Raw genomic sequence first — 23,012 nt, forward strand, 5'->3', positions numbered from 1 at the left:
CCCGGCTAGTAAACCACGTAGTCTGTAGGGATCTGTGAGAAGGAATATGTTTTTTCAGTTTGCTTTATTAAACCAACTGAGCACTTTATGCATAAAACCTCTTTAACTGCAGGGTCGAGCATTCGGCAGTTAAATATCAAATTTAATTTGGCTGCATTGTGGGATACAGGAAATGTAGTTTTAATTTTGTTATTGCATGCTAATTTATCCAGAGGACCTGCTGCATCTTTCAAGACAGGCAGGACTGTGAGCTGGGGATTGGGGGTTTGAATGAGAACACATGCATCCATGTGCCATATGGCTCTTGTCCCATTCTCTGCAGATGTTGTCAAGTCCATAGTGAAATGAGATAGAAGTTAGAAAACATAGTACTGAGGTAAGGCAGTTCATATGTTGCTCTGATGAACCAGTTTCTGCCTTAAGCAGTTTGGATTATTTGAACTAAATGAGAGAGGCAAAATACATCCCAATAGCAAGGAATTGGTGCCAGTATATACGTTCCAACACACACATGAGGATTAAAGTGGCACGGTGACTGCAGTTAAATAAAGGGCAAGAGCGTATTTGCTGAAAAGTGTTGATTTTCCCCCTTTTTCTGGATGTTGGAACTCTCAGCTAGTGATCTTGGGTTTTATTTTTCAAAATACATTGTGCATGCATCTATAGCCTTGCAAATAAGAATTGTTGTTATTGCAGGGTGATGCAGGTCTAATACCTCGAATTTGTGAAGGATTATTCAGCAAAATAAGTGAAAAAACAAAGCGGAATGAGGCATCCTTTCGAACAGAAGTCAGGTAGGTCTTGGCATGTTAATAGTTTGCTGGTTATCAAACTTGTTTCAGTTACAATCGCTCTGTTTCACTTTCTCTGAGAAAAGTGTGTGTTTTTCAGATAACTTTCCATGCTTGGCCTCAGTCCTATAATTGATTTTTGTTGGCAGTTGTAGTCAAAATGTGCAATACTTCTAACTTCAATCCAATAGCTGTGCATTTAGCTTTATTTAAATGATAGTGAAAGTGCCTTTGCTACTACTGGGCAGCATCTTCCTTATTTTTACCCTTTATTTCAGGCTGACATTAGGAGATCTTGATCTTGCTAATGTCTGCTTCCTTTTTACTTGCTTCTTGCTTTTTTGGCTTTTTTCCTTATGATACAAATATGCTGTATACTATCTTAAGCCAACTTTGGACCCATTTGCTTCTCCAGGCATCTTGCTTTCAGGCACAGTGTTAACATTGCTTTCTGTTTTTCAAAGACTCTTGTATCAATCAGTGGTTTCCTAATGTTTTTCTTTCAGTTATCTGGAAATTTATAATGAACGTGTGAGAGATCTTCTCAGACGGAAGTCATCAAAAACTAATAATTTACGAATACGAGAGCATCCAAAAGAAGGGCCGTATGTTGAGGGTAAAAATACTTTTGGTGTTTTGCGCTGGATATTTTATTACCTTTGTATATTTTAAAATGGCATGTCTGACTGCACAGGGCATTTTTATCTTTTAAAATATAAATGATGATGCATACAGTGCTTTCCTTTTGTATAAAAGCATTAAGAACAGCCTCTCATTTTGTATCCCCACTCACTTTCCTAATTCTCATATTATTATACACATGCAGTTTTTATCTGTAAATTTATAACACATTTTTAAATAATGTTAAGAGATGCAATTGGTTTTTTGACTATAATTTATAAATCTTTAATGTTTAGATGGGAAGAACCTATTAGGATCTAATTGTCTTAATCTGTTCTCTACCAGGGAAGGTTCATGTCTCTTGAGGGATTATGCTTATGTTATTGCACCAAATACTTCAGTAAGATTGCATATTTTTTTCTTAATCTACTGTAAATGTGTAAGTTCTCCATTGTTCACATGAGGCCTCATTCCTTTCCTTAAGTGATAAACAAGTATGGCAATAAACACTAATTGCAGCAATACTTTGCAGTAGTGAGGGTAATTTGAATCTTTTTGTGAAGAAAATCAAGTGCATGTATGAGCATACTGTAATGCTCTGCTTTTCTTTAGATTTGTCTAAACACTTAGTGCAAAATTATACCGATGTAGAGGAACTTATGGACGCAGGAAATATAAATAGAACGACGGCTGCAACTGGAATGAATGATGTCAGTAGCAGGTCGCACGCCATTTTCACCATCAACTTCACTCAGGTAACAAAACAGACCCCCCTGTCTTAATATGTGTTTACATTCAATAATTCATATGATAAAAAATAAGGTTGTCAAATAAGCAAGTATGGGTAGATAATGACTATGTTGTTGTCTTATGAAAGGGAAAGTTAAAAGTGTGAAAATACTGTTTTGAGAATTATAAATGTGTTTATCAGTGATTATAACCTTTAAAACTTGCAGTGTAATGTGATTACTTAAAATGATGTTTAATAGATTTCGAGGAGGTAATTATCTGGAGTTTAGGCTGAATAACAGTGACCAGTGCCGGCGTGTTTCACTATGCTGCTGTGGCCGGAGGAGTGGGTGAGGAGCACATTGTGCGACTTCAGCCAGAGCTGAACATGGGCTACCTTTTATGCTGTGATGTTATCCAAGGTGTATGAAAAACCTGTCTCCATGGCCCAAATCGTAGAGCGTAGAAATGCTTTCTGAGTGTTTTCTTGCTGACTCTTCATCTGTTACTATTGGAAACCTCTTTATATACCTTGATTTACTGATGGAATAATGGAGAAATTTAACATGTTTTCTCAGAGCACAGTGACCTTTTTGTTTATATGTAGTAAACTCCTTTTCAAATGACTCCTGCTCTTCATTGTTGTTTTTGGGGGGCTTTTTAGACAGTCCATGGGTAACCTGCTAGATGAAAAGAAGGTAGCACAGAGGTGGTTCGCTCTCCTGACAGAACTTTGCATGTCTCCCCTCAAAAACACACACACAAAATCCTGTGCACCAGCTGTTCACTAATGATGAATTGCTCATTGCAAAACTTTCAGAAGAGGATGAGAGGCAGGCAGCAAAAAGTTTTGTTCTACTGTTGTACTGTAAAAGTAGAAGGAAGTTTGAAACAGGGCAATCTGAGTTGATTTATATGAATTAAGATAAAAATTGGGATGAAGCCTCAGTTAAAATCATAGAATAAAATTGCAATTGCTGCTTACTTGAACTTGGAGGCAGGGGGAGAAATTGAGTGTAAATGTGTCTGTGTATGCTATAACTTGTTGACAGCTAAATATAAATACAATATAAATGTTGAAAGCTTAACAAAATGAATACAGCACATGTTCACCATGCATCATGTAAATACCAATTCACAGTTGTCACTGCATGTGTGTAAGTGGCTAGAAAGTTGCAAATATTACAATTTAAAGAACTAAGTACTTGCGTGGGAGTTACGCAGCTATTCATGATCAAATGCTGTTCTGTGGCACCTCCAATACACCTGTCTTCTGAAGCTCTGCTGTTGGAAACAAGTTAAATTCAATCAGGATGTGAAAAAGGCCACGAAGTTGGATTCAGTAAAATTTCAGAATTTAGTAGCTTATCATACTTTTCTTTGTATTGTTTTTTTCTGTAGGCTAAATTTGATTCTGAAATGCCTTGTGAGACTGTTAGCAAGATTCATTTGGTAGATCTTGCTGGAAGTGAGAGAGCAGATGCCACCGGTGCCACAGGGGTTAGATTAAAGGAAGGAGGGAATATTAACAAATCTCTAGTTACTCTGGGAAATGTAATTTCTGCCTTAGGTAAGTCTCTAGTTTTTGTGCTTGTCTGTTTGGGTTTTATTAGTCATTAAATAGCTTTCTGTTTATTTACTTACAAGTCTGTTCCTTTTTACTTACACAAATAGTGGACTAACGCATACCGTTTTTTAAAATGAATGAAAATACATAATTACTGTCTTTTTTTTTCCCTACCTCCACATCACAGCTGATTTATCTCAGGATGCAACAAATCCTCTTTCGAAGAAGAAACAAGTATTTGTGCCTTACAGGGACTCTGTGTTGACTTGGCTGTTAAAAGATAGCCTAGGAGGAAACTCTAAAACTATAATGATTGCCAGTAAGTGTTTTTAAACTACTTTTTTGCATCCTGAACAGTTCATGCTTAATAGGAGTGGCTGTAAATATTTAGATTACTGATCCCTTGTTAAGGCAGAACCTTGTTTACACATATTAATGATTTCTTTCTTTCTGAGTTCTCTGATAACACTCTGCCTTTACCTACACTCTGCAGAACATCTCTTCCAGCAGGAGAATTATATAGCGTCTCCCAGTGTTTATGGGGGACGGTCTAGTTGTTTAGGAATGTCATGAACAATAGCAGGTATGCCTCCTGAATTTGAGAGGTTCATTTTCATCTGCAGATTATCTGTTTGGGTGCATATATCACTGGCTGAGTATTTGCTCACAAATGTAACAAGGCCTCCAGATTGTGTATGTACAGTGGTTAGACGTTTGTTTGCATAAGTAAGGACCATCCAGGTGTATGTGCCTAATTGCTTGCATTTGCTCTGACATCTACCTCACTGCTGTGTTTCTTTGACACGTGCGCAGTGTAATGATTAGCTCATCTGACCAGTTAAACTTCAAGTAATAATAGTTCCTGTTTATTCTTGAGATTCATTTGCATTCCAGACAGCTCTGTTACTCATGGTAAATTCTCAAACCTGGATCTAGATAAAGTCTTGTACTTCTCTCCCTTTCTGCCTCTCCTCCCCAGGTTGCAGACTTTGATTCCCAGTGTAAAAAAAAAAAAAAAAAAAAAAAAGTTCCAGCTTTGTGCATCTGGTCTATACTGATGTGTGTGTGTGAATCAGTTTGCTTTTCCAATATTGTGTTGTTTTTTGTTGCATTAGTAGCAGAAACAACCTGGTCTCTTTTGATATTCAGTGGATACTTTTTGAATGCACACAGCATTGTAACTTTTTGTCTAAATTCAATTATTTATGATCAGTCATCTTGCAAACTTTTCTTACAATTTCCTTTTTACCCGTAGGAAGCTCTGCAAGCATCACTTGGTTTAAAAACCTACCTATGGCATATGTATTGCAGATTTTTCAACAAATTGGAGTGGGAATTCCATTCCCAAAAAACCCCAAGTGAAGCTGGGAGGATGTTTAAGGGGAGGGGAAGATTTTGGATGTCGGAGACATAAGGTGTGAAGAGAAGAGCAGCTCTGAAACTTTTCTCACTCTTTCCTGCTCAAATGAAATGCAGTCTAACTGATGCAGTCCTCTCTTGGGAATGGTGGGAGAGCAGAATCGAGGGAATAAAATGCATTGGATCAAATTCTGGTTCTTCAATCACTTTGTTACAGTCAAATGCTCTGGATAGCAGTTCCTTTGTTGCATGATTTTGGGGGTATTTTTAGAATCCATGCCACTTACTTTCCTCAGGCTGATCATAGTAGTACCAAAAGAGGATCTTGGTCCAGACTCTGCTTTGGTTTTCTGGCTGTTTAAGTAACACTGTGCTGGCATCTTTCTTCTTGATGCTTTCTTTCAGTTACATGGTTGAGTAACTTGGGGGGGGAGGGTTTTGCCTTTTTTTTTTTTTTTGACAGAGGGATTGGGAAGATTTTAAGAAACACAGTGAGCTTTCAATGCCTATACTAATGATTACAGTGCCCAGCTGCTTTTTCAGCTACTTCCTCATTTATTAAGAATGCTTCTGCTAGGCAGAGCCCTGATGGTTGATCTTTCCTCCAACAGTAACTCTACTGGTAATGTGGCTGAATTGCCTAACAGAGCCTGACAAGCTGTCTGGATACGTTTGGCCTGTCTTTTCTGTAGCTAAACACAAAAAAAAAAAAGCAGGAAGATCATCTCAAACTGTAGGAAAGGCTCTTATAAAATACATTCAATTCTGGTTTGTCATATTTCTATAACATATTGTAACATCCTTCCAGAAAGAGAATAACTGAGTAGTGAAGAGGAGACAGTAGATGAAGTAGGGAAGTGATAGTGTGAGCTAGGGGAAGTATAGTCTGTTGCCAAGTGCATCTCCCCTGATTTAGGGAGTCTCTACCACAAAAAAAATATTTATTACTGTTTAGAGAATGAGGAAGGGCAGAATATTTTGATTACTTGGTTATTTTCTCAGGTGTTTTCTTTGTCTGATTCTCTGTGTCTCTTGTTCAGTTTGATTTTTAGGATTTCTGGTCCCTCATCATTTCTGTACAGTATTCTCTTCTGTGTTTTTGCTCATCTATTTGGATGCAGTAATTATCTTTTTAGTTGGGAACCTCTTGTATATTGTTAGGAAAATTAAGTGAAGTCTAGCATTAGCACATTCATTTAAACTCCGTTGTTTTTCCTGGTTGAGTTGCCTGTAAAAAATAATACTGGTTTCTCTTGATGCATCAGGTAGGTAACAGTTCTGCGTGCTGCCAGATGCCTGCAGCTCAGCAGAACAGCTAGATTTCTAAATTATAGAAGCTCTTCTCTTTTCTTGGTTTTCATGGCTGCTTTTTGTTTGAATGCTGTTTGATTTCCCTTCAAAACTTGGACTGAACCTACTGTGTTTTTTACCTGAAATGACTTTTCTGTTCAATGATTACATTGATACTTAACAAAATACTCACCATTTTTCCCACTGTTCTTGTAAAAAAAATTGCAAGAAGGCCTGTGAAGTATTCATATAGGACATTTATGCTTACCAGAGAAATGTGAATGTTAAGTAGATTGACAGCAAGATTTCTTTACAATGCTTGATTATTGGACCTGATTATTCTAATACATTATTCTAATACGGTGTTTACTCAAGCAAAGTTATAGCGACGTGAAAGCAGTGGCGCTAGGTGAAGAACTGGAACAAATTGTACCCATACTGGTTAATCATATATTTCTGTCTCTTTATCCACATTAAGTTTATCTGACTTTTAAAATATAAACTAACTTTACTAAACAAAACATATGGTGCTGGATAAACTGTTTCTGATTTCATCTCCTTAGCTATTTCACCTGCTGATGTCAATTATGGAGAAACTTTAAGTACACTTCGCTATGCAAATAGAGCCAAAAACATCATCAACAAGCCTACTATTAATGAGGATCCTAACGTCAAACTGATCCGTGAGCTGAGAGCTGAAATAGCTCGATTAAAAGCCCTGCTCGCTCAAGGGAATCAGGTTAGCTTTACTTGAAATTTATGTGTAATTTTCCTTGAGTTATAACGTCTATTTCTAGAATGTAATGAGATAATTATCTTTCATTATATTGATTTGAGTAAACAAGCTCTATGAGACTATGAATGAATATTATTTTCCTGATTTAATCAGTTTCCATATGGCCAATAGATTACCTCTTTTAACATAAGGGGGGGAAAAATTGTCATCCCAAAGCTTTTAAGCTTTCTTTTAATATAATCAGAGCTTGATTGCAGTGTGCTGTGGAACAGGTAGTCACCACAGCGTAAGGAGACTGAGCAGTAACATATTTCCTGGGTCTAGCTTGATGGACTGAAGAGGTACTTCATCTAGTATCTTAAAAGAAGTAGAAGGCATAAAGTATTTCAGATGCATAAATATGAAAATGTAGGAGCATGGATGGGTTTGAACAGTACATTTTATTTGTGTTTGGCTGCACAGTACATCACAAAGCATGTAACATGCTAAATAAGTAAAAGTATTTTCAGTGGTGGTGTAAGGAAACGTGTCATGCTATACTTCCCTTTTGCATGATTTTCTCTCTTGTTCTTCTGTCAGTATTAGCCACTATAAACATTTGCTGCACAATCGCAGTTAGGCTTAATTTCTCCTTTGTTTCCAGGATGGTGAAACTGAGCTAACATTAAGGAATATACAATTGGCTCAGGCCGGTAGTCTCTTCTAAATGTCACTCGGGACTGCTAGATTTCATACTTGAGCAAGTACAATTTGGAAGTATCTGAAATGATACTTCAGATTTCTTTCTAGAACGATCTAATTTTATTTTAGATGGGCTGTGCAATGTGAAATGTCAGTTCAGCATAGACTTTTTTAATAGAAGGATAGTACTTGAGCTAGATTTCATGGTATAAAACATTTGCTGAAAAAGGGGATGGGACCACCGTTGGGAGCAGTAATAGGTATTGTAGGTGACCGAAGCAGAGAGCTCTGCTTTGTTACAAACAATTAAAAAACTCTTTATGTGGTTGAATTAATCTCTTATACTTGTGTTTCTCCTGTATTCTTCAGGAGGGCAAAATTAATGTATTTTTGAAATATGGTTTGATTTAGAGTTAGCAAAGTAGATGTAACTTGGACCCCCTTGAAGATCTAATGCTTTGACCTAGTTCCAGGCTGTAAAACAGTGGGTATCACAAAATAAATCTGCTTCAGTCGTAGGATGTGATAGATGGCTGTGTGGGAGACAATAGAGAACTTGCTTACGTTAATTGAATTTGTGATGGTTGGTAAAACAGCAGGTGGTGTTACGTATGCACAGTAGAATATAAATCTCTGTATTATTTCTTTTGTGGTTTTCCTTTATATTCCCAGAATAGTGTATTGCAAATGCTTCTGTAGATCACTGAAGAGACTGGTTCCCAAAATATAGTGCTGGATTCAGTGTGGAAGGTCAAATAACAAAATAACAATGCTTGTGTGCGTGCGTCTTGTATAGTAGTTTTCCTTTCTGAAGGCCAGTTACCTTTATATATATTTATTAAAGATAAGCAATATACATATGTACTATAGCAAAATGGCTAACTATTGATGCATAATAAATTTTTATGTTTAATGGTAATATGAAGATCGATGTATCAGGAATTACCTGTTAGAAATTTGTGTCCAGTTTCAGTGTCTGCATGTGCGTGACCATGTGTATACATAGTGAATGAAAACAGTACTCTCAAACAGATGATTTGTATTTGAAATATCTGCTTTGACAAGATTTTAATTACTCTGTTTACAGTATTTCAAGGTAAAATGATGCATATCTGAGTTTAAAATACTTCATCCTAAATAATCAAAAAAGTTGAAAAATGGCGTTTCTTTCATTTGATTCCGCCAGAAATTGTCACTTTTTTCTTCCTTTTTTTAACTTGGCAATGTTTACTTTTTACGCTTTTAGATAGCACTCTTGGATTCTCCAACAGCTTTGAGTATGGAAGAAAAGCTTCAGCAGAATGAAGCAAGGGTGAGTTATAATTTCATAAAACAGGTTTTAAACAAAAAAAAAAGAAAGGGGGGGTGTCTGGATGCAAGAGTGTTGGTAATTTTCACAATTTTTTTTTTATACACAACTAAATTTTCTCCCACCGAACAGCACTGTCTTGGTGCTTTTTTAAAAAAAACCAAACCTGTGTATGAACTTGTAATTTGGTTATCCTGTTGATGTGAGCAAACATTGTAACTAAGAATAAAGTATATTTTTGATATTTATATAGCAGTTCTATTTAATGAAAATATTTGTTCCCAGGCCAGCTTGCCTTACTAAAAAAGTATGTTTGTAAATAGAATAGAGAGGGAAAAGCCACTAAATCAGAGTAATCAGTAACTAGTAATCACAGTAACAAAGAATTCAGTGTGTAGAAAATACAGGGAAAGATTTATGGGGAAAATGGTTAACACTCTTATGCTTTCAAGTAATCAATAACTTGTGTTGTGGGGTAGGTTTTCAGAAAGTTTCAGTCTTTAAATCTGGTGTGTACAAATATGTTCAGTGCCTAATTAGCTGTCTGTTTTGGGGAGGATCTAAGATCTAGGTGTGCCTCATAGTGTGCCTCACACCAAGTTGTGTAGAGGCTGGGAAAAATTCCCAGACAGTTTAGGTATATTCATAGGGTCCAAAAGACTATCGATATAATAGTACTTTATTTCTATAATTTGCAGTCTTTCATTCTTTATTCTATCATTTTATGTTAATTATTTTCTATACACTTGCTTGTTTTTAAAGCTGCTGCAAACGGTTTTAAAAAAATAGTATTACTCAGACTTCAGAAGAGGAGAGAGGAAAGTATTTGGAATCATTCAGCTACATGGCAGCAAATATTTAGTTCTGAATATTGTCAACAAGATGCTAATCAAATGTAGATATGATACCTTTAAGAAACAGGGGCTGCTTAGCTGTTTTAGATTGTCAGGTTTTCACTGATGCTGCTTAGACCTGTACAATTCGAGAATGAATGCATTGCTTTGAGAATCCTGTTTTGACCTCAGTAATTGGTACGGTATCTGTCTGCGCTTTTCAGGATTCCCATTGGTAATACCAATTTTTAAGACATGTTGAAATACTTTTCAGTGAAATGATACTTTAAAAATAAACTTCATGACAAAAATGGACAAAATATGTGTATTAGTATGAACAGTAGCTGCAAAGTAAATGCCAGACTTCTCCATAAGCCAGGTTTCTGCTAGGAACGCATTTTACAGCTCTCTGGTGTATACAGGAATCCTTACTGTGTTGTATTCAATAATTAAAGTAGGACCTGCGTAAGCGTGGTATGAGCCTTCAGTTGCAAATTATATTTTCGTATTCATACTAGGTTTTAAAGGTTTTTTTTTAGCTGAATCAGAGACGAATGGTAGTATTGTTAGTATGTGTAGCATGCTTTTATTTTTGTGCCCAAACATAAAGCTTTTATTTAAGAGTAGCTGAGTAGTATAAACTGCTGACTATATGCTAATTAGAGTATGTTATTCATGCTCTGACAGTAATCACCGCTTGTCCTGCTCAGAAGTGTTGGCCCCTCCTGTGTGGGGAGTATATCGAGCATATTTTATTATCTTTTGTCAGCCTCATTAGAAGGTTGTGTGATTACTATTCATGATAATTACAATATACATAATTACGGAAAAATCTTAGTAGATATTGCAGTGGTTATAGCTTTTTTACAATTGAATGAGTGCAATAATTTGTTTATACAGATCTAAAGACTTTATCACCGTATTTGAATTAACTGACAAATATATGGTAGTTCTCTTTAATGAATTGATTTGTCCTTATACAAGAACAATGTTTAAATGATTTCTGAGGAATAGAAATTATTCTGGTGTGGTGAGTAGGTTTACGATGGACCTCCTTCATGTTTTCCTTTAATCTTTTTTCAGTTATTTTTTGTTTTAACATTCTGATTAGCAGCACTACAACTGATGTGATGCATTGAAAGATGTACTTACTTTTCTCTGAAATCTTGAGATACAGGTAGAGATGAGAGAAGCTGCTTCAGTTCCCATTGACTAATTTGCAGCTGATCTGCAAATACAGCTAGGATGGTAGGCTGCAGGTAGCAAATGTGGAGATGTTTTGGAGGAACTGCGTTGAAGACCTTTTTTTTACCTACAGTGGTTTTATATGTAAAGTAATAAAGGGACATGGCTGGTTTTTTTGGGTTTTTTTTAGCTTTCTGCAGTTGAAGTGAATTCAAATAACAAAAGATTGTGTATGTTTTTAAAAGTCTATGTATTTAACTCCTGCATAGACATCTGCTGATTTAGAAAATGAAGGTGTCTATATATAGATGTATTCTGTTTAATGTGATTATGATTCCAAGTCAGCCAGAGCTTTGAGGTGGATCTGCCTGAAGCGCCCTCTATGCACTGCTTTTTAAAAAGCCTGAAAGACTCTGAAATGAAAAGATCCTTTACCAGTATGGAAGCTATGAAAGTTAACTTATGAGATGGACAACTGGATGGGTAGAAAAAGCAGGACAAAACCTAAGCATTCATACCCAATGCTCTCCCTGTCTATAATGCCTTTGCAAGCAGCTTCTCATTTCTGTGCTGATTTCAACCAAGTGTGTGGTTTCTAAGTTGCAGCAAACTTTGCTCTGATTCTCTCCTGAAGGCTACCTGTCTGCTTCTTCCTCGGCATGCCATCCTCTGCAATTTCTGGAGGGTATTTTAGCCTGAACATGCCTACCTGCGCTGTAGGAAAGGAGCTGTCTTCCTGTTATGACCAAGGGATCAATCTGTGGCAGTAGACTGTAGGACTGATGAAGCACTGTATGGAATTTTTCCATTTCTTTGAAAATGCCTGCCATTATTTGATGTGGCTATCCCTGTCCTTTCTTTAATTTCATACTATAAACAAGAATTTTATAGTTTTCCTTTTTGAGAGAGAGAAATTGTAGGTATGGCCACTTATTGCAGGAGCAATAGTGCTCTTCTAAATGTTTAAGTATTTCACTTCACAAGAAGTTGCACAAGTACTTAGTACTTCTCTGAGAATGCGTTATCAAGGACTTTAGAAGAGATGTGATGTTTTTTTTCTAATTTTTTTTTTCTTTTATAGGTACAAGAACTGACCAAAGAGTGGACAAACAAGTGGAATGAAACCCAAGATATTCTGAAAGTAAGGCAAATAAATATATTTTCAACTTGACATTTGAACTAGTCTTAGAGCTTTTCCTTCAAAAATAAGTTCCTGTGCTGCCTTTGGCTCTTCTTAATAGCACAAAATTTTCTCAGTCTTGCGTTGGCTTATTCCAAAGAATTAGCTTTTGAGAGGTTTTAAGAGTAAATATTCAGGCACGGTGGTATTTTTGAATAAGATTTTTAGGTAATTAATAATAAAAATGAGCACAACTCTCTTTTCTTCACCATAGGGACCTCAGTGCAAAACAGCTTACCTCCTAGAAATCTTTAAAATACTACATGTTTTTATTGCGTTGCAAACGAAGAAAACCTGGGGCAAGCACAAGTGGATCCCTCATCCCCTTGGTGTTTGTGTTGTATCAACAAGACCTGTAAATAATCACCTTTTACATTACATTGAATATCTCAGTGAATACAGTGCATAGTAGATATATTTTTGCACTGGCCTTCAGGTTCATGTTTCTGTCAGAAATGGCTTGTAAACTTGAAAAACAACTTTCAATGGGATTTCTGCAGTTGAACCTCCTCCAGTAGGTCTTCATCAAACCGAAGAGATGTATCTGATCTAAGTGTGCTCTGGAGTCCCAAGCACAGAGATTTTTGCGAGTGGTTCACATAAGCTGGCCTGCGTTATATGACTCCAGGCTACTTCTGGGGCAGTTAAATCCTCACAGTGCTCTCTTGCGTTTTGTAGATTTAATACAGATCCAAGGGGCGACTGGGTGTTTTCCATACTGTGTTTTTTGCGTGGTGTAGACTGAGACTTTTTTGTGTTCTCTGCATGTATCTTTGCTTTCCTGGTATTCAGTTGTATTGGTAAGATTTTATGTTGGCATTGGCTTGTGATTAAGGCGATAGTCTGAGGTGGTATTTTAATGGGCTACTTCATGATTCCATACATGCACGTATGTGCGTGTACACACACACGAAGGAATAATTCCCACAATGTCTTTTCTATAATGTAGACTAACATTTTCTTGCCAATTTTTTTAACTATTCTGTTAAATAAAAATTTTGAAAACAAAGCTTAAGCTTTCATGACTTGCTGTACATGCTGAACAGAAACTTGTTCAGAGTGCGATTCAAGCAAGCATTTAGAAGTAATTTTTAAATTCTCCTTATCACTGATCTGAAACTTGATTTTTGTAGTTGATTTTTTGCTGTGTATCCCTTTTTGATTCTTTCAGGTTGTTTTTAAGTTCACCATTGTGTCTTTTATCTGACTTCCAAATAAATTGAATGGCTCCATGCTTAAAAATAAAGCACAAATAGCATAGAGAACAGAGCAGGGTTGGTAACTGCCTAGCAGATGGTGTGACAGAAAGGACTATTTAATGTCCTGTCCAGATACTGAGCTGGGAATTACCATTTGCATATTCTTCAGAGAAGTTTTGGGTGCAATTATACATTATTTCTGTGTTATTTTGTTACTTTGATGCATCTATATGTCCGTAGAACTTTATTAATCCTCTCTTTACTCAGGTCTGGATTGGGGAGTTCGTTGTCACGTGGAGAATTTGTGAATTTTGGTCAATTGTGAAAGTGAACATGATGTAGCGTATGTGAAGTCTTTAAAGCTTAATGTTGGAAATGCACTGATTCTTACACAGAAATTATAGAATTGTAGGAGGTGTTAACTCAACAATTCTTATAAACAAGGGAAAGCTGCATTTCTTAAATAGCTGAATATAAAGGACTTGAAAACACAGAAGCTGTAATTCTACTTTTGTGGTACAGATCTTTTGTTAGCTTAATTCATACAGCTTCTGTATTTTGCACTTTTACGTGCTGATATTTGAGTATATGAATATAGGTTATATTTTACTTCTAGGTTAAAGGCAGTTGATAAAACTTCTTGGCCCCGAAAACCTGAAAATCTGCAAAAGATTTCTTGGTTGTATTGTTTTATTTTACACCATTTTACTGAAGCTACCCATATTTTTATTCACTTCTTGTTTAACGATTCCTGAAATCACTGCCAGCATATGAGTGGAAAGGGCTTTTTGGAAGTTTGCCAGGCTGAGTAGCTGGAAAGCTGATTTTAAACTATGGAGAGTAGCGGTGTTTCTTGTAATGGACTCCCTATAAGTTCACTGGCTTTTTTGTTTTGTTATTGATGTACCCCCTCTTGCACACAGAGACACAGAGACATTGTTCGTTTGTAAAACTAGAATGTCTTGGCACCCTTTGAGAAATGAAACTGTCTTCATATGTCCTCCTCACTGCAGTCACAACTGCAACTTTTTTCCGTGCCATAAACTAGTAACTTTCAGAACATTTTTCATTAAGGTACTTAGAACTTCACATTTGTATTCATGTTTAAAACCTGCTTCCCCTTGCCTTCCCCTGGGCTTGCAGTCCAGAGATAGTTGCTGCCTTTCAGTTCCTGCCCTGCAGCGGGCTTGGAGAATTAAAAACCTTTTGCTTTTCAGTCCCTAACACCTTTTGCTCCAAATCTTCTAGGCAGTTGATTTTGAAAATTGATGTAAACAGCTACCTATTAGCTATTCATGTATGCCTGCCAGATGCAAGTGCACTTGCTAGTAGCTGAATGGGATTTCCTACTCTATAATAGGTAGTTACGCTTTTTCATACCGATTTCTAAATATCAGTGTTCACATGGTTTTGAATTGTTCTCACAGGCTGATGGGAAAATCTGTTAATGTTTAAATCCAAAATAATTGAAAGGATTTTGCATGAGCCTGGTAAAATATAGAAAGGCAGATTCATAGGGCATGCTGGTGTCTTCTACTAGATCAACAGATATTGCTGGAAAAAGTTACCTAGCTTTCACTGAATACAGTGCTTTCATCAGGCCTGACAAAGAAGTGATGCATACTGTTTTGCAGGGAAGATGTTCCTCAAACTTGTTCACCCTTGCCAGTTATTTTGAACCTTGTTTTAAATTAGACCAGCAAGATCTAAATGCTACCTTGAAAATAATTCATAGAGAATGGAAAATCCTATCCAGCTAGAAAATACTGAGGCACAGAGAATACCGTGTGAAGGCAAGTTTTTGATAAAAAGTATTTGGCAGCTTAAAATTCAATTATTTCAGTCGGCGCAGTGCCATGTGTGCAGCTGACATGTATATCCCGGTATTCTTCCTTATTTCTGCTTGTAGCTTTTATCCCCTTTGATGTTTGTCTCTATGTAGTTCACCCAAAGTTATGGTTTTCCATCACAGTGTGCATCTTTAGACTGAATATGTTGAACTATCCTATCTGTAAATGTCAATTCCGGACTTGGTGCAGAGCCTGGATGGCTGGATGCCATCATCAGCTGTGAACGCCTAGTATAATCCTTCATATATGCTGTTGTAAGATTGGATATGTCTTGGACTGGTGATGGTAGTATTGATAGTACGCTCTTTCTTTCATGTGTTTGGAAGAAGCCCTTTTGCAGGGCAACTGTCTGGGTTCCTCTGGAGTCTGAATTACTGTCAACTCACACCTAAAGCCCAAATCCTCCCATCTTCCTTATGCAAAGATTAGGATGCTGCATACATCGGGGTTTTAAATTTGTGCTGACTCTTTATGAAGAATCCTTTTCTGCATAGCGTGGCAGCTTCTTGGCGTTGTTAATCTGTCTGAAGCTCTCTACAATTACCTGAAAGGGGGTTGCAGAGAGGTGGGTGTTGGTCCCTTCTCCCAAGTGACAAGCGACAGGACAAGAGGAAATGGCCTCAAGTTGCACCAGGGGAGGTTCAGGCTGGATATTAGGACAAATGTCTTTACTGACAGAGTGGTGAAGCACTGGAATAAGCTGCCCAGGGAGGTGGTGGAGTCACCATCACTGGAGGTGTTCAAAAATCGTGTAGACTTGGCACTTTGGGACATGGTTTAGTGGGTGTGGTGGTGTTGGGTTGATGGTTGGACTTGATGATCTTACAGGTATTTTCCAACCTTAATGATTCTGTGACAAGTGTTTCCAGTGGTGATGTTTGTTTTCATCCTTGACCTCCTTACTATAATACAACATGACTCTCTAACCTTGTTAACCTAGTAATACAATCTGTCCCTTGTCCTTTTTAATCGAAGGGAGGATGTTTTAATGCCTAAGAAACTTACTAAATATGTGGAATGATGCTTCAGCATTGGGTTAAATACGGCATGAAAACCCAAAGTGATAGTGTTTGATTTGAAGCCCATAGGCTCTGGGTTATTTCCTCAAATGTCACCAGCTGTCAAAAGAATTGCACTTTACAAAACAGCACTGCTCCACATTGCTTCTCTATCTTCAGGTGTCTTGCAACCTCAGCACTTACTTAACTCTAGGATTTTGCTTTCATCTCACTCTCATTGAATCTTTATATGGATTTTTTTTTTCCCTTCTGTTAATGTTCTTCCATACACATCCCCAAGAAGAAGAGAAGGAGGGAAGAAAAACTGTTTGCTCTTTTCCTTAGTTTAGTCCTTCTTGTATTGTTCTGTTAAAGATCAATCCTGGGGTCTGTAATTTCTTTGGATGCTTTCTAAGATGTTAGGGTAACCTATCCAACTTTCGATTTTTCTCTTTCTTTGAGGCTTTAATTGGTACAAAACTTCTTTTGATGTGGCTGCTATATTTGACTGCATGTGTTGTCATTCTCCTAGAGATCTTTTTTCTTTTACTGGTATCTTATTTTTGTCATCTTTTGTGCATGTTCCAATTTCTTTCTCTAACCTTTAGCAGCTTTTATATAAACCTTTTTAAAATGTGTACTCCTTTATATAATTCTCTGCTGGTTTTTTTTCCCAACTTTCTTTTAAATTTCTTCTCCTCTTTTACTGTTTGTGTAGAAATTGGTTTGACTTTTAGCTTTTGCATTCTTTGATGTATGTAGCGTTAATGTATTTAGATGCTCTTTTTTTTTAGTTTTAAGGAGATTCAGAGTTATGTTTTATTCTGTTATCCTGTTTTTTGATTCTAATCATGTCATTAGCTTTGTGTGGCAGAGCTCAACTGATGTCAAAGGATGCAGAGAGATGTGCCTTCGTAGAGTCTATTAAAGGACGGGGTCTTTTTTGTGTGTGTGTCTAATTCTCATGATCAATAGTTTAACTAGTAGCTGCTTCAACTGGCTTTGTCCTGTTGGATTTAGTGACACAGCCTCACTTTCATCAATAATACTAATTCTGCTGCAGTACTTTACCACATGTTGTGTAAATATGTGATTGAATACTCTTGATTTGATGTTTTCTTTTTGGTGCCCTTCGGTTGAGTACTGGTTAATAGCACGTTTTTATGGCTTAACAATGGTTCTCCCTACCTTGGGAAGAAAACTGTTGCTAGTATGTCTATCTTCAAGCATTAACATGTACTGTTTTAATATCATGCCTCTTTTTGGGGGAGGTGAAATACTCTTAATTTGCCATGACGAGTAAATACAAACTAATACCAAACAGTTATTTTGGTAGACATACTCATCTAAACAGAAGAATTTCCTTTCTTTATGAATCTTGGTTACACCCAGCAAAGACACTAGGAGACCAAAACTCAAAAGTGATTGTGTTGCTATTTGAGGTGCTGATTAGGGTGGCAGAAGCTAATAGATTTTGATTTTAATCATTTCCTTTGCATGCTGGTTTGTATACCGTAGTGAACCCTGTCAAGAGCAGTTTGTTGTGTTCTATATAAATGCTGCATTAGTCTGCATTTATTTGCATTTTCAGATAATTTTTAAACCACAGTTGCTGAATGGTATTTATACACCTTTATCTCAGTTCTTCTGCCTGTAAGGCTGGGCATACATCATCATTTCCCTGTTTTATGCCTTTTTGTTGCTTCCTATTAACCTTGACTGGCTTGGCTGCTTTTCCTCTTCTCACTTATTTTATGTTCTACCCCAGTACTTTGCCCTTCAAAGAGCATTTGTTTTCTTCATTCTTTCATGTCTTTAACATGCTTAGTCCTCCGGTGAAAAGTGCTCTCAGTTAACACCTGCTACTTTCACAAAAAATTCTTGTGTCTACTAAATCCACTTTTTGATGGCTGTAGAGTAGAGAAGTTGTGCAAGCTCTTGGATTCCTGGAGAACAAACTGTAGAACTTTTTTTAAGTACTTAGCGTCACTAGTAATGATGATAGTTCATTAGTCGTGGCATGTGCTTCTTGTCTAAAAACCTGTAGTTGTTACACTTCCCTATTCAATGCCTTCACCAACCAGTAAAATCTTGTGGGTTTTGTGCCTATTCCATAGTAAGATTACTAGAACATTATGAACCTAACGCATAATGTAGTTGTCCTGGATCACGAGTGAATAGCTGGTTTGTTTTTTTTATTTATTTAGGCATGTATACATTTTAGATATATAAAATTATGTGATGAACAAAATACTACAGCTTGATATTTGTAATTATTTGTATCACTTTAATCAATTTACCATTGGGTAGGTTGGGTATTGGAAAGGTGTGTATGATGAAGTTTTTACAAAAGACACCAGTGTAGGCTTTAATCCTGCCTTTAAAAAGTATCTGTGACTTTTTGAGACTTCTGAACACATGCCTTTGGAACAGAGGTCCTAAAATGGTTGTATTTACAGGTGGAGTGAAAAGAAGAGTGTTACAGGAATGGTGTGCATTTATATACAAAACGATGTGTGCATGATACTGTATTTAAACTGTTCATTTTCAGCTTTGGCATATGTGTTTATTTGTATGTTTGGCAGGAATAACACTTGCTTCTAAGGATTTTTCACATTTCAGTAAGTGAATCATTTTTGTAAAATTGTTGCTGGTTAGACATGTTGGTGTTGCATTTTGGTTAGAATGTCTGACTGTGTGTGAAGCATAACTGTACTTTTAGTGGGAGACTTAAATCTGTACTTCCATTTGAACACATTTTGTTATAACTTCTTCTATTTGTCATCTGTATTAGACAACACTCATTGCTAGTTTCCAGTTTCTGGTTCCTTTCTACAAGCTATGTCTTCTGCTTGAATTTTTAAGGAAGAGGTTTAAAAATCACTGTAAAATTAAAATAGGATAGCATATCGATGGAGCTGGCAGAAAGAATTTAAGTCCGATGCTACTGCTGAATTTGTTTTCTTTTACAAAAGTTGATAGAATAAATAGAATAACAACTTGGTTCCTAGGGATGTTTGCGTTCTCAATAGTTGTTTGCCCTTCGACAATTATGTAATACATGTACATTTATCAAACTGTATTTGTATGGAAAGGAAAAATGCACACTTGAATTAAATAGTTTCTTATTAACTTATTATGCTTAATATGATTCCCTTCAGGTGGCTTGTGAATGTTGTGCAAAAGACTAGATGCTAAGAAAGTTTTAAAGGTGCTGATGTTAATTATTCTTGTCTGTCTCAGTCAGAAATCACACAATAAATGATAATAGCTTCTCTTTCTCTAGAAAGAAGCCTGTTTAAATGTGGTTTTGTTTTCTTGCACTAGATGTCACTGCAGATACAAAAATCGGGTTTTTCTGCATTCTTAATTCAGATTTAATTCAGATATTTTAAGGCAAAATGATTTGCAATATCTTGACTTTCATTGCTGTTTGGATCTACTAAAATAAGATTATGAGAATGCCAAAACATTGGTTTAGGAGCAAGTCCCGAAGAACCTGAGTAACTGTTTTGACAGAAGTGCTTCTGAACAACAATTCACAGGTGGGACGCAGTGTAAAATGATTATGTGCATTCAAAATTATTGCAACTATTTGTCAGTACATTTTTCCACTCTCTTTTTCAAATTACTATATATCTAGAATGTTTGACAAATTACTTTAGCTAAAGCCTTTAAAATGTATGTATTTTCTTAACCTTGCTATAGCTCTGATATTTTAGGGATATAAAAGAACAGTTTCTGGGGAGAGGTAGTATCTTTTATTCGACCAGGTAATAACGTTGAAAAAGCAAGCAGGCTTTTGGACATACAGATCTTTAACCAGGCTGCTTCTGCTATTTGCTTTCTCTTTTAATGGATCTTGCAGTCAAAAAGCCGGTGGCAATGATATGCAGCTTCTATTTATAACTGTTTCTTTTAACATTTTTCTCTTCATTAATCACTTCTGTGATTTATAATTGAATTTCAGTACATTAAAATTTAATAAGTTTGGTTTTTTCCATCTTTTTTTGAGAAGGTTGTCTGGCAACAGGGGAATGTTTACTGTTCTCAATCCTTGTACAGTATTTACCCACAACTCCTGCCTCCTGAGTGATGACAAGTAATATCTAGTTTAGCTCTTGGTTTTATTAGGGTTTGTTTTCTTATACCTGGCCTTGTGCATTATTTATTTATTTCCCAAGCGTAGCAGTTACTGGCAGTGGTTGGTGTCTATAAAATCATCTATTCTGGTTGTGAGATTTCAAGTTGGGATAAAGTGTCACTACTAAATGTGACATAGCTTCCCTCCTCCAAAGCCTCTACCAATGGACGTTTTTTTCTTTGGGGTTTGGTTCAGAAGCTGGGACCTGAAAACATAGCATTATCTCTCCCCACCACCACCTTTTTTTTTTTTTTGGGGGGGGGTGGGGGGGGCATGAAGATAAAATGAATGTATTTACATCCCAGGATCTTTATGTTATTGGCTGGCACACAGATTTCTGCTTTGGAATTTCAGTTTGGACAGAGATCATCCAAACATGATTTGTTTTACCTTAAAGAGACATTGTTTTTTCAGACTATTACTGAGCAGATGCCATTATTAAATGATGATTATTACTTTAACTGATCATCCCCCTTGCTTCAGTCTGGTAAGTATGCCTAGGTCAATGCAGACTGCAAATACAGTAGAGAGAATTTTCTATAAAAGCAAACAAACAGAAACTTCCTAAGGGGTTATGTGATTGTCCTGAGATACATATTACTTTTTCTTCAGGAGAGCAGCTCTCATTGCTCTGCACTCACCAGTGACTTTTTCAGTGCTTTGTCCACTCTCAGCATTGGCTTGCTGTTGTCAGAGGAAGAAAAAAATTACTAAATTGGGAACTGGTGCTACTGATCTAATGTAGCTCTTTCCCTAATAGAAACACTATTGAAAAGGTCCCAGCCACCTGGGGAATGCTGAGTGCAGCAGGCAGAAGTAGATTTCAAAAGAAATAGTTGTCTGATTTCAAGTCTGTCTCTGCCACCTGTGTTCATCTTATTAAGAAACCTCCTTTCTCTCTTGCAGCCTCTTTAGCTGCTTGCGATGCCGCTGCGGTGGTCTGACCACTTCTAACTTTTGGTTTCTGCTAGAAGGTAGCAATCAAGAGCTGCCTATTGCTGCTGATTGTTTTTTATTTCAGTTTTAAACCATTTTTCCCACTTGCAACCACCTGGACCATCAGAGAAGCACGGTTGGGGGCTGCCGTTTCTGAGCTCACCAGCCATGGATTAAGGCAGGGTTGAATAGTTTGGTTGATCCAGGCTGTGCATTCCAAAAGAGGCCCTCCGGTTTCTAGGAATAACCATACTCCCAAGTATTTCGCTGCTGCCCTCCTTACAACCGGGACCCTGCATTTGTAGATTATCCAGGCCATGCTTAGCTTTAATCCATCCCTAGGGCTTGTAGGCGGTTTTCAAATGCGAGGGAGTCAGACAGAGTGAGTTGCTTTTGAAATTCTTTCTGCAGCTCAGATGCTACTTGTTCAACAATTCCTCCTGGGCATTTGGTCTGCTTTTCTATTAATTTTCTTGTGGTAGGAAGGGGAGCTAAATTGAAAGCAGTGGAAGCTCCTGATTTAGCCTGTAGAAAAAAAGAAGAAGAAGTATACCCCGAAAGCTCTTTCTTCTAAAGGATCAGCAGAGAAGTAGTGAGAAGGAGAAAAGACGGAATGTTAATTCCTCGTTGGGCTTGGTTATGGAAGGGTGAAGAAGCATTCTAACATCAACATTTTAGACTAATAACATAAATTTATCTTGAGTGCCTCACAAAGGAACTGTTTCTAATGGCAATGTGTATTGGATATGAAATACTAGAACCATTTCATTCTGCTGGTGTTTTTAGCAGTACATTTAGGAGTTTATTACTGCATCATTCTGATAGCTTTGAGTACATAGTACTGTTGTGCACCTGACTTAATGTCTTAATTGGCAGCTGAGCATAGCCTTGACTCCTATCACCATACTGCAGTAGAAGTGCCGCTGGAGCGATGTGCTCGTTCTTTGTTCTGCCCCACTACAGAGATGATATTTTGAATGAAATCCACTGGAGATGTCACAAATGCAGATGGCAGCACAAACCTGCCACTGTTGCAATCAGGCTGTATTCCTGAACAAAGGAAAGGGCAGATCCAGTTTCTGGCTGCCATGTGTCTCTTGAGGTTCATTCACTCTGTACCTCAGTAACTGGGCTGTGAGGGACAAGAACGTGACAGCAACGAAGCCTGTGGATCGTTCTCTGCAAAAGACTCTGCTATCGCGTTGCTAGTCCTGAAGTCTGTTTTTTCTCCTGGGTAGTTGTTGCTTACTCCTATACATAGCCCTGCTCCTTTCTTCAGTTCCTTTCAATAGCAAGGGTTACATTTTGGCCCTGAGGAAGGGACTAATAGATTTCAAGTAATCTATTATTTACCTAAAAATTCATCTCTACTTCTGTAGAGATGAATCTAAAGTAATAAACAAAACAGAACTCTAGATGAGTAAAACACTTCTTAATTCTCCCATCCCCCAAGAAACACACAAAAAAATGAAATAACTTTTAAAATGAACAAATGTATTAGCTATGAAACTAGGGGTTTTTTCCCCTCAACAATTCCATGACTCATTCATCATCCAGCTTTAGCAATGAATGAGGTAGGAGTCCTGTAGATAATAGTCTAGTTC

The 23,012-nt window shown here is 37.0% G+C and overlaps 1 protein-coding gene across 1 annotated transcript in view; it reads left to right on the plus strand.

The window, feature by feature from the left end:
• Positions 1-23,012, plus strand: part of KIF16B (kinesin family member 16B) — a 138,264-nt gene that overhangs the window by 25,757 nt on the left and 89,495 nt on the right. The window contains exons 5-12 of the mRNA XM_059828444.1: positions 697-794; positions 1,298-1,407; positions 2,025-2,167; positions 3,543-3,711; positions 3,896-4,027; positions 6,921-7,096; positions 9,021-9,086; positions 12,183-12,242. Of these exons, the coding sequence (XP_059684427.1) occupies positions 697-794; positions 1,298-1,407; positions 2,025-2,167; positions 3,543-3,711; positions 3,896-4,027; positions 6,921-7,096; positions 9,021-9,086; positions 12,183-12,242 (954 nt within the window). The remainder of the gene's footprint in view (positions 1-696; positions 795-1,297; positions 1,408-2,024; positions 2,168-3,542; positions 3,712-3,895; positions 4,028-6,920; positions 7,097-9,020; positions 9,087-12,182; positions 12,243-23,012) is intronic.

The sequence above is a fragment of the Gavia stellata genome, chromosome 23 (genome assembly GCF_030936135.1).
Source record: "Gavia stellata isolate bGavSte3 chromosome 23, bGavSte3.hap2, whole genome shotgun sequence".
In the NCBI taxonomy this organism is placed as follows: Eukaryota; Metazoa; Chordata; class Aves; order Gaviiformes; family Gaviidae; genus Gavia; species Gavia stellata.